This window comes from Echiichthys vipera (assembly GCF_963691815.1).
Source record: "Echiichthys vipera genome assembly, chromosome: X".
Classification (NCBI taxonomy): domain Eukaryota; kingdom Metazoa; phylum Chordata; class Actinopteri; order Perciformes; family Trachinidae; genus Echiichthys; species Echiichthys vipera.
Genome location: NC_139825.1, coordinates 35738131 through 35750543, shown reverse-complemented (window position 1 = coordinate 35750543; position 12413 = coordinate 35738131). Strand labels below are relative to the sequence as shown.

Genomic DNA, 12413 nt, shown 5'->3' with positions numbered 1-12413 from the left:
TAATTTAGCTCCGTGGCAGACGCTGTTGTAAATCTATGTGAAAAACAATTACGTTTTGTTTTTTTATTTAAACCAAGCCGTTTAATCCTGTTTTTGACACGATGAAGGGATTTTATTCTAAACACACCTTAACCCTCATGTGTCATTAGAAGTTAAGTAGTCCTCCAGCTTGCTGTTGAATATGGGCTCGTTAGTGTGATAAATCTTTGCAATAATAGTGCATGGTTATTATATTTGAATACAATAAAAGTAAAAGTGGGAATGCGAGTGCAAAAATGGCAATATGCTTGCTTATCAGTTGACATTTCAAAACACGGTAATTTCAATCTCAGGCAAAACAAAAAAGGAAATCAAAAAGCAATGTTTTCTCTACCGTTCTGTTGAAAATGTTTTTATATATCAAAAGTAATAGTGCCACATATTTTGTGACACATTCATGTGAGATTGCGCTATTCTTCCCGCAGTGATTTGCCTCGGGACACCGTCTGGTATGGTTCAGTTAGTTTGTGAGTGGGTGATAAGTTGCCCTTGAATGAAGTCATCAGTGGTGAATGAACGACACAGCTTAAACTCTCCATCACACAGATGAGGGGAGGAGACAAAGAGGAACAGCACAATTACCCGCCTGAGGGGTAATAAATGCCTCTCCCTTGGAAGCAATTCCTTCCCTGTGCAACACACTGAACCATTTACCAATTATCTTTTACCTACAGGGTAACATACAGGGTCACTTACTGTAAAGCCGTACTACAAATAGAGGAGGCTTCATGTAAGTAAATGCTTCTACAGCCATAAAAACTGACTGTAATATTTATATCAATTGCAAGGCAGAGGGCATAGCGTTTCACAACATAGTGTAATAAAATAATATATTTTACATTTTTATTCATAATATACCACTAGTCATCAAACTGTAGAGATCACTGAAAGGCCTTGTATTTTTATGTTGTCTGCTTTCAAAACTTTTTGTCCTCAAATGTGTGGAGTATAATCACCCATGAGAAGAATGATACAGTAAATCTTAGAACAGGAGGAATTAACATTTACAAATACACACTTGAACTATCAAAAAAAGGGGTAAAACGTAATAACTATTCTTCACAAGCAACCTGCAGATGATTAGGTAGTTATTAGGCATCTGCAAATGTTTTATGACATTTATAAAAGGTTACTGAAACGACATCAGGCAGTGCAATGCGTGCCATTTGAGCATTTGTCAATATATTATGCAATGACTGTGCATGCATTTGTTCAGCTAATCACCCAATCCAGCTAAAGTGACAACAAATGTTTCCAGACAAGTCTCGGTTGGGGTCTGACCTGTCTTTCCCTGTGTGCGATGGCTGCCCCGGCCGCCAGGGTGGCGGTGGCTGGCGGGGGCGGGGTGCTAGTAGGGGCGGTTGGCATCCTTTGGCCTCTTCAGCTGCACCTTGAGTCTTTTCATGCCGATCTGGAAGCCGTTCATTGATTGGATGGCAGCTTGGGCACTACCTGGGTTGTCGAAGCTCACAAACCCTGGGGGAAAGGCCAAGAGAGAGAGATAGAACAACAGATGTGGTTAGATGAAGAGGCAAGGATAGTTTGGGGGTTACTAAAGAATGGATAATGACGATGAGTTCAGTAACATGAAGCAATCTTTTACATGCATGTTTTATTGTAGAAATATAATTTAATCATTTAATCTGTACATAAAACAATGAAAATATACAAAAAGCACTACTAGTTAGCATTTATATGACACAATACTATGACATATAACACAACACTACATAAGCATTAATATAGCTAACATAAAGTATACCAACAACAATAGATCACAATTATAAAAGAGCATGCAACCAAAATCACAATATGAACTTGGTGATGGTATGTAAAACCAAAACATCGACGTGGTTGTGCTGGTTTTTTTTCGTCTCCGTTTTTAACTTCCACTTGAAAGTGAGAAACCATCAAATCACAAATTAAAACCTGCATCTAAAAATTGCAACATGAATAATACAATATTAATGTTGTGTTGCATTAATGAGCAAAAGCTACATTGCAAATAGGTTGCACCTGACGGACTCTCCATTAAATATTCTCCACAATCTATTTATAATTTGCCACATAATTATACATTTCGGGTAAACTGTGCTTTCAGTGGCATGAAGGGAGACAACGGGCTATCTATCTCTCTAGAGTGAGAGCCAGCGTTTGTATTATGTCATAAAGAGCACAATGGCAATCTAACTGTGCAAATATGACATTAAACAAACCTCTCTTCAACATCGGTTTGACTACTAGTTGAAGACTATGACTGAGACTATGATATGATACATCTCACTGAAATATTTATCAAAATAAGAAATTAGTCAGTGCTTTGTTTCAGTGATTATCGGAAAAACCCAAACAGGCTCTATTCTTTTTAGTAACAACCAGCCTTTGCACAACTGTAGAGAAAGTCTCCACTGTTTTGTTTTCATTTTTTCAAAGGGAGGGGTGTTGAGAGGTTAGGAAGGGGGTGTTGACTGCGGTAAAGAAGGTGATAAGTAAAAAAGAATAATCAGAATAAATAACCAATAATCTTTTGGTTTGTTCATTTTTACCCACCAAAGCATTTACTTTGGTTTGTCGCCCGATCCACAAACACTTTGGAGGAGATGACATTACCGAAAGGCAGGAACATCTGCATTAGCTCTCCATCTCCAAACTCCTGAGGGAGGTGGTAGATGAACAGGTTGCAACCCTCTGGTCCTGCACACGGAAACAGAGAGAGAGAGTGAGAGAGAGAGAGAGAGAGAGAGAGAGAGAGAGAGAGAGAGAGAGAGAGAGAGAGAGAGAGAAACATAAGAGATTGCACGCGGCAAGAGGAGACTGTGTTGAAATCAGTTTGGTCCTACATAAACACACAATTTTCTGCCAAAGTTAGAAAAGTTTTGTTATTTCATGACATTTCTCTATTTGCGTTGTTACTGTTAGTTGGAAAAATGTGATATTATGTACTTCCATGCACCAAAAACTTTGAACATTCAAACATCAAACCATATTAAAGCTGAAACTATCTGTTGATATATCGACTAATCGGTCGACAGAAAATGTATCTGCAACAATTTGATAATCGATTAAAAGACATCTTTTCAAGCGAAAATGCCAGGAAAAAAAGTTTTAGCTCCAGCTTGTCATATGTGCGATTCGCGGCTTTTCTTTGTCTTCTGTGAAAGTTAATTAAATATATTTTGGTTTTGAACTGTTGCTTGGACAAAACAAGATATTTAAATGTGAGTCATTTGTACTATTTCCTGATGAAGCAGAGGCCCGTTTCACCAAATACGACAGCTCTGATTTGCAATATCAGATCATTTGCTCCCCTCTTAATTTTGTTCTTTTTGTAGATTCACTAATCAAAACAGAACTTTGCAAGATACCCACAGGACTCAAAAAATGCTGATACATTTGTGAGTCCTGTGGGGGGGCTTGCATAGCTTTCAAATTGGTTTTGTCAAATGTTGTGAAAGGTTTTGATAATTAAACTCTTAGTAAATAATAGCCAAGAATGTTTTCGTATTTAAAGCAATTTGTTTTGTCCAAAACATTTATTTATTTTTGTTATCTAGCTTGCAATATATGTATTCTCCTGATATTAATAATAATAGTGAAATCAAGTTTGGTATCTGAGTTGCAAAAAAACCCCCCCTGAGAAGTGCAGAGTAGTTTATCTCAGCATGCAGTCATTATTTGACAGTAGTTTTTTTGGTGTTTTGACACTTTCAGCTGTAACAAAAAACTCACAGGTTCAGCATTCACATCTTTCAGGTATTGTATCCCCACTAATCTTAATGGAAGCCTTTGGGATGCAACGGCTGTTAAATGATGTGCATTGTTTTGTTTATTTTCCACAAGAGGGCAGTAAGGTCCTAAGCACGAGTGTCCCGTAGCCTGGAGGTCATTGAGTTCATTAGTAGGTTTACAGCTCAGTTTAAAACACAGTAATGGTAAAGTTAGTTCCTCTACAGCTAGCAAGGGAAATGTCATAAATATCATATCATAATCTGAATAACCAGACACTCTAAACATTATTTTTATTTTATTTTGTCCAAACTGCTCTCTGTTTAAAAAGGCTGAACATCAGATAGTCTTCTCTTAACAATCCTGACTGATACTATACTCTCGGTTAGTGTCAGTCTGGTTTTTTTTACTGACTGGCGAGAGGTGAAAACATGCCCGAAAACAAAGTGAGGACTGTGAATTGCCTGGGTTTTTCTTTTTATACGTGGGTATTCCTGGACTATGTCGGCAAGGGGATTAAAGACAAACAGAGAACTAAATATGAGTAAATGTTTGTAGCATGTATGAATATTTAGGAGTGAATGGAGTGCTGTGTGTGTGTGTGTGCGTGTGTGTGTGCATGCGTGCGTGCGTGCGTGCGCGTGCATGTGTGTGTGTGTTACCTTCTCGTTGCTGCTGTGGAATGATGGGTGGAGGGTGGGGGAAGGCTTGGCTGATCTGGCCGTATGCAGCGGGGTAGGCTGCTGAGACACATACACACACAGTGGGGATCAGATAACAGTCACGACTAGAGCGCACGCACGCACGCACACACACACACACACACACACACACACACACACACACACACGGATACATACAAACAATGAGATATATGCAGGGACACAGCAGGCAATCGATCAGATAACAGACAATAGAGTCTACATGTTTCACACAAACACACACACACACACACACACACACACACACACACACACACACACACACACACACACACACACACACACACACACACACACACACACACACAGATCGGTGCTGCTGTGAGAGTGACAGACAGACCTGCATACTGCTGGACTCCTGTGTAAGCCTGCTGGAGAGGATCAGCTGCAGTGGGACTTTGAGCTGCTCCACCAGAGACACAGAGAGAAGAATGAGGTGGTGGTGGAGGGTAAGCATGGATGGATGGAGGTGTGTGTGTGTGTGTGTGTGTGTGTGTGCGTATGTGTGTAGTGGGAGAGAGATGAGGCAGAGAGAGAGACGGAGGGAGAATGTAGATGGAGGAGAGGGCACGGAGAAAGGTGAGTAATATATAACAAGGGTGAGAGCGAGGAGGGAAGGAAGGAGAGGCGATGGAGAGAAGAACAGACAGACAGGAGAAGAAAAGCAGAAAGGTTAGAGAGACGAACAGCGAGGTCTCCGCTCGCTTTCAGTGCGTGATGAACTGAATTTTGAATCTCCCTCTTTTGCTGGGCTTTTTACTTTATGTTCCTCCTAAAGCATTTCAAAAGTAGCCCACATCCCCAGAAAAGCAGAAAAGTAAAACTTAAAGGACCACAGTTAAAGCAAAAAACAACACATGGCTCCACTGTCACCACAGGAAAGAAAAAAAATGTGTCAAATACTGGTATGTATATCATATAAAACAAGACAATTCAAATACACACTCTACAACACTGGATGCACCTGTTGCTATCACGTCACATGGTGGAGATACAGTTAATTATTTGGAAATTATACGTGAAAAAATACCCCCATTCTAAACACACTTGTAGCTACCACAGATGCTGCGCCACACTTATTTACTACCCATCTGTACACATAGTACATGCACATTAAGTACACCACTGAGAAAACACACACAAACACACACATACACACACACACACACACACACACACATGCACGCACTCACACGCACACGCGCACGCACACGCACACGCACACACACAGACACACATACACACACACACACACACCGATAACCATGTACACACACTTAAAATCCCACTATCACCAAAAACCAAAGAACACACCGTGAACTAACAACAACACTGAAAAACGGTTCAGAAAGCCACATGAAAGGAGAGAACTAAACGCTCAAATAAAGGTCAATATAATCTGAGCTTGTAAAATGATGTTCAGAAATAATTTGAAAGCCTGTAGTTGTATTACAGTGAAACACTTTTGCGTGAAAAATTGCAGTTCGTGAATGTATAGAAAAGATCTGCAGTCTGCATTTTATGGACAAATATCAATGGCGAAGGTTACACAGAGTTTCAGAGAAAAAAAACTGACAAGAAAAATGTGAAAATCAATCCTCAAAGTTCTCACACCATGTGTGAAATTGAAATTACACATGAACAGACATTAAAGTTACGAGTATGCTTGATAGTTTTGGCTATAAAATCAGGGCCACGATTAATTCTTGTAACTTTAAAGGAACATATTATGCTAATTTTCAGATATATACTTATATCTTGGGTTTCCACTTGAACACATTTACACGTTTTAATGTCCAATAAACACATTATTTTTCTTGTGCTGCTGAATATACCTCTCTGTCAGGAACTGTCTCTTTAAGCCTCTCTCCAGAAAAATCAGAATCTGCTCTGATTGGTCAGAGCTTCTGGGTCTTCAGCATCTGCACCCTGAGCATCTCTGCACCGTCATTGCAGCCGGGGAAAACTTGTAGTGGCACTTCTATCTTCTACTATCTATATATAGTATAGTTTTGACATCACAAACGTACAGAAGTCCTGAGGCCTCATTTAAATGCACAGTTTATGAATATTTACAAAATGGAACCTTTAAATATGTGTGTGTGCACATCTTACACTAAAGTTTGGGGGCGCCAAAATCTTTACTAAACATTCACAAACGTTTAAAAGGTTTACAAAGAATGATATAAAACCACAGGCTTTGAAAGGATTTATGAACATTGTTTCACAAGCTTATAATTACATTGACCCTTATTTGAGCCCATGGAGAAGTGGGATGAGGAGGGGAAAGACGATGGGGAGGAGCGCTACCTTCAGAGAGAGAGGAGATGAAGCAGCCACCCTGAACCCCAAAACAACTCCGCGGAGCCACGCCCAAGCCGTTTTTCTCCGAGTCCTCCCTAAAAACCACCTCCTGCAACACTGGAGAAACAAGAGTGTAAAAAAATAGACAGTTTTTTCTTCCACCTCTTCACAGACAAAAACCAATGAGGTACTAGCCACGGCTCATGACACAAGCGCATACTTAGGCTCCAGCAGCCTATAAGCACCTTTGCCAAACACCCATCTCCCCGACATGCTGACTGTCTGTGGGCTAAATCTGCCTGGACTCTGCCCCCTGAACATGCTTCAAGGCTATTCACGCCTGTAAGCCAGCAGCATGCACACTTTCCCGTTAGAATGAATGTGTTTACTGCGGAGTGCGTCTCTGAAGATTTAAGCTTCATTTTCATGAAGTGACGGTTTAACATGACAAACAGTGTTTTCATAATTTATACAGCATTATTTTTCTGTGTCTTGGAGAGTTATTTTGTGTGTTTGCATACATGCCCCTGAATTGATTAGACGTACCAGGGTAATGGTGTATCCCGTTGGTAAAGACAGCCTCTGCAGGAGGCTGCCCATTTGCCTGGGGGGGCGGCATGCCAGTAAATCCATTTACACTAATGGGGGAGGGGATGCTGGTCACTGTGGGGGCGCTGATGCCTGGAGGAGTACTGCCACCTGCAGCCAAGGGTCAGACGGGCAAAGACAGAGAGAAACAGTTAGCATCCCAATGTATTATGGAGAAGTTTTACTTTGACTGGCCACCTAGTAACTCTTGGAAATGTCAGAAGGGTCGGTCCAGTGGGCCGGGGAAGACACTAAATGTCAGGGCTGATTTCTTGTCCTGGTATGGCTCTTACTGTGACACAACAGACATTAGATCTGAATCTTAGACCTATTGTATGAGAAAAGTGAATACTGTGGTGATATCTTATGGGTACCAATTATGTATATGTCTCAGATGACTGCATGTTATGCCACTGTGCATGACGTTCATTTGCACCACTTCAGTGCATCTAGAAACTTCTATTCAGTGTAAAAAATGATGCACATTTAAATCCAGTGCACTTTGTACTGTTCTACATACCCTTTTAGTAAGCTAGCCTATTATTGTTCTCTTCGCTAATGCAAAATGGAAAAAAAACTAGCGATCCTTGCTGAATGGATCATGACCCCAAACCATCAGATCTGGTTAGTATTGGGAGGAAGCAGTTCTTAAGTATCACCAAAAATGGAGAAATCTTGTAAAATGTGGCTACCTTGAAGGCTACCTTAAGCTTGTCTCTCTGTGAGACAGCAGAGGTACCGCAATTGAACAGAATACAGCTTAGCTTTGGATAAGGCAATGTAGCTTGCGTTCCACTTAATTTGAACAACTCTCCTTATGGACGTATATACCTAAAAATCCAGTATAGCCCTTTAACCTTTGGTCTTTCACCACTGTTACCTGACGTTGGGGTCAGCGGCGCTCCAGGGATGCCATTGATGGTGGCCATGTGTTGCATCTGGGCAGCAGCAAAGGCCGCCATTGGACTGAGGTAGCCTCCCTGGCCGACAGACGCCATCAATGCCGCCTGCTGCTGCACCTGCACAGTGGGGAGAGGGTTGAGAATAATGTAAGGAAAGAAGAGTAAGACTTGGAGGTTACTGAGTTAATAAAGAAAAAAGAGAAAAGAGTGCGGGTATATAAGGATAGTGATGAAAACACACTAGATAAAAAACAGGTATTGAATCTCACAAAATGTAATTTTTTTCCAAACCGACATCAATGAAGATATTTCACATCACATCCTAGGGAAATACAGTGTTCCTAATTGGAGGGAGCTCATCTTTTTTTTTGCTAGTTTATTGTGAGCTAGGCTTAAGCACTCCAATTACACGGTTCATTGAATGAATAACTGTGGCTAAAGAAGATGTTTTGCGTAGCGTCTTGCCTGAGCATAGGCTCCGTAGGCTCCAAACTGAAGGGCCATAGGGTTGAAGATGCCCATCTGACCAGCCATCTGCTGCATGCGGCGGATGGTGCGCTCCTTATCCGTGTCGGCGAACTTCACCACCAGACTGGATGAGGCACCCTGTGCACCAACCCATCCGCCCACCCACACATACACACACAAACACGCCCAAGCAGTACATGTTAGTGTGTACTGATACATGACACAAGCTTGTATCTGCACTTGCACACACACACATGCACACATCCTCTCCTGCCAAGGAAATTAGCTGTAGTTGGCAACCATTGCCCTGAAATAGTTAGGATGGGTCATATGCAAAGGACAAATTCCTTCACTGGGATTAATAAAGTATAGCTTAACTTAACTTTAAGAAGGTAATTAAGCTCTATGTGACTCATCCCTCTACGTGACTCACCTCTCTCACATAAATCTACATGCTCACACACACAGTTAGGATGTACTCACAGGCATTGTCTGGCTGCCGTGCAGTGCACTGATGGCTGCCTGGGCTTCAGCGTGAGAGGAGTATTTTACAAATGCACAGCCTGAAGAGAGAGGAAGGGGAGAGAATATAAGTAAGCGGAAAAAAAGACAGTGGGAACAAAAGAGAAAAGTTTGCATAAAAAAATACTAAAGCCTTTATCTCATATAAACTCCAGTCAATGTCCAATGAATCTGCTGCGGACATTGTCTGAAGTTTCCTTTCATAGATGTAGCACACAACAGGGGATTGTCCCTGTCCGATGCGCTCTCACTTACCAAAAATATTCAGTTTGGTTCAGACAAGGGGTAGCACTTGGGTAAAGCGTGCAGGAGGCAGGACACTGTGGTCACAAATAACCGAGTATCTTTCCAAATGTTTTGAATTTGTCTGACAATTTTTGCCTCAGTCCTTACTGACGGGGAGTTCCTGGATCTCGTCATCTCTCTAGTTAAACCTTTTTGTGACGTTTTCGTGTAAATCAGCCTTGTTCGTCACACTTGGATGTTTGTTTTCTTCTGGTTTTGTGCCAGCTGCTTGATAGAATCAGCATAAACACGGCCACTCTCAGTGAATTCTCACACATGGGCTCAATCGGACATTGCACAGATTTTCCTTAGGGAGCTGGCAGGGTAAAGTCGGTTTGATGTCGGATCCAACCGATTTGCATGTTTACATACAGCTCTCCTTGGGGTAATGTCTAAATAACTTCAGGTTTGCAGTGCATGTGTGAGAGGGGCTTTACACTATGGAAAAACATTGCCAGTAACAAGACGAAAACTGAGACAAGTTTCCCACAGCATTACAGCAACAAAAATTTTGTAAACAAAGCCCTCTTTGCTGCATCAGTGTGGATCAACGCTCAATAAGCAGGCTAAACATGCCACTCTGACACCATTTACAACTTTGGGATCCTTTGATGGGGCTTAAAATGCCACAGCATTCTGGTGTCGCTTACTATTGACATGCCCCGTTGATGAATTTGAATGATCAAGTTCCCAGTAATTATTGAGCTAAAGCCCACTTAGCCGAGTAAGCTGGCTGATGAGGCCTTGTTAATGGAGTTTCACGGAGGAATCAGAATGATCAAGCCCACTGTAATCATCAGGCTTAGTTATCATTGGGCCTCATTGATTGGCTGCTAAGCCCACTGATGAACTTCATGCAGTGAACTTGTATAGCACTCATCTCTCACAACATTTTGAAAAGGACATTTTTCTGAAGCCTGGTGTTTATAAGGTGTTTGTTTTTTTTCTTTATCAGAGCCAAAGTCAACCTACAGGGCTCTGATAAAAAAACAAAAAAAACCATAAGGTTAATGGGGTTCATCTGTAAAGAGTTGGTGATTTATATCGCTCATCCCTGTGGGCAAAGCCCTCAAATGGCATTAACTGTTGAAATTTACAGAATATACAGTATTCTTAAGAAAAACTTCTCTGATGATTGTGAAATATTCATACATCATTTGACATCATTCAACATGATGTGTTTAAAGAGAAAAAATATTTCTGTGCAGAAGCCTGTGAAAAGAGTCTGCTGGCTCAAAGTCATAAACAGCTATAAACTCACCTTTGCTGTTTCCGTCGGGACCTCTGAGGATGGTGCATTCCTCAATGCTGCCGAAGGATTCGAAAAGGCGCCGAACATCATCTTCAGACTGTTGCTTGTTGAGCATGCCCACAAAGAGCTTTCTGTCTTCTAAAAGGAAAAGGAATAGGTCACGATCAGAGGACCAGAGATACCTTTTGATATTCTACATAAAGGCACTGGAATAGAAAAAACCCCCAAAAAAACAACGTTTTATGATACCACAGACTGTATCCTATGTTATCCAAGGGAACATATGTTACCCACCCATTTGTTCACACATCTTTAGGTCTTAATTAAGTTTAAACAAAGCTAGTGGCTCGAAGCTATTCGCTTAACCACAAACTCTTGATGTGTGTGCTTGTTCTGAACAAAGGGTTCATGGTCATACGTAGGTGCTCAGCTCCATTTGGAAAACATCAGCAATGTCATAACAATAGAATAACAATTAAAATGTCAGCGACAGATGCTGATAATTATATTACATAAACATATACAATTTGAAATTTGTTAATTTTAGCGACTAATTACAGTGGTACTCATTAATCAGTTGTCGCTCATACCACATTCAATGCTGAACACTGTCGGTAGAACAATGTGTATTTTAACAGAGCTGCTGCTGTATAACAAATACAACATCTGGTTTTCCATTTATCAATATTTTCCATCTGTGCTTCCATTACAAATTTGTAGTGAAACATGAGCTCATGATTAAGGCAAGAAACCTTTTTTCTGAGCAGTCTCTCTCCTGTGGGAACAAGGTTGGTGCCGTGCCCTCAGCAGGAGTTCTGGTCACAGATGCTCATGGTGCAGCATTTTGAACTTCTGCCTGATGGTAACTCAATGCTCGCTGACATTGTGTGTAGTACTGCTTGCTCGACCTGTGTCTACAGTAAATGTACACAACTATATGCTAAATCTTTTTTTTAAACCAAAAATATTGTTACACGCTAATACAATCACACAGTTGGAAGGTAGCTCAACTAAGATAAGAGGCTGATATGACTCTTCACCGTTCATGGCAGTGAAGTACGCTAAGTGAATGAGGTGGTTATCCATTTATCCTTTAGCATCTTGCTGAACGGTTTGCCTGTAATAATAGTCAGGCACCTCTTTACTACAGAAGTCCTGAGAGGCTAGTGAGATTTTTTATTTATTTAGATGATTCATTTTCTAAGTCTGATTTTTGTTGTTGGTTTTTCATCTGTGAAAACAATTGAAAAAAGTTTGGGCAGGTGAATTTTGTTTTTTGTCTGGCTCATGTTTTTTTCACATATGAAAAAACCCCAACACTTTTAGACGTAGGAAATGGATCATCAGAAAATACACTTGAATAAAAAAATGTAAAAATGTACTTAAAATGTAACCCTGGATGTTTAATGCTAAATGAATCCCTTATAGATAAAAAGCTAGATGAAGGGAATGGTAAATATGGTTTTCTATTTTTGTTCTATCATATTTTTGTAGGTTTACATACTGTAGTTGTGAATACAGTACATGAAAAGAGAAACATCTTCACATAACATCTTCCTTACTCTTTGACGTGATGTACTTGAATATGATATGACATCTAATAGA

The 12413-nt window shown here is 40.6% G+C and overlaps 1 protein-coding gene across 9 annotated transcripts in view; it reads right to left on the bottom strand.

Annotated features, from left to right (window-relative positions):
* Positions 1–1387: 1387 nt before the first annotated feature.
* The window catches only part of celf4 (CUGBP, Elav-like family member 4), a gene marked incomplete at both ends in the record, with an annotated part of 79287 nt that continues 68261 nt past the window's right edge, over positions 1388–12413 (bottom strand). The window contains 10 exons of one of the 9 annotated variants that reach the window (XM_083938889.1): positions 1388–1515; positions 2590–2733; positions 4428–4505; positions 4828–4890; positions 6798–6908; positions 7338–7490; positions 8260–8398; positions 8747–8887; positions 9233–9312; positions 10818–10946. In XM_083938889.1, the coding sequence (XP_083795015.1) occupies positions 1388–1515; positions 2590–2733; positions 4428–4505; positions 4828–4890; positions 6798–6908; positions 7338–7490; positions 8260–8398; positions 8747–8887; positions 9233–9312; positions 10818–10946 (1166 nt within the window). Of the gene's footprint in view, positions 1516–2589; positions 2734–4427; positions 4509–4794; positions 4891–6797; positions 6909–7337; positions 7491–8259; positions 8399–8743; positions 8888–9232; positions 9313–10817; positions 11002–12413 lie in introns of all 9 variants that reach the window. The other 8 variants (XM_083938890.1, XM_083938891.1, XM_083938892.1 and 5 more) reach the window with 8 other exon arrangements.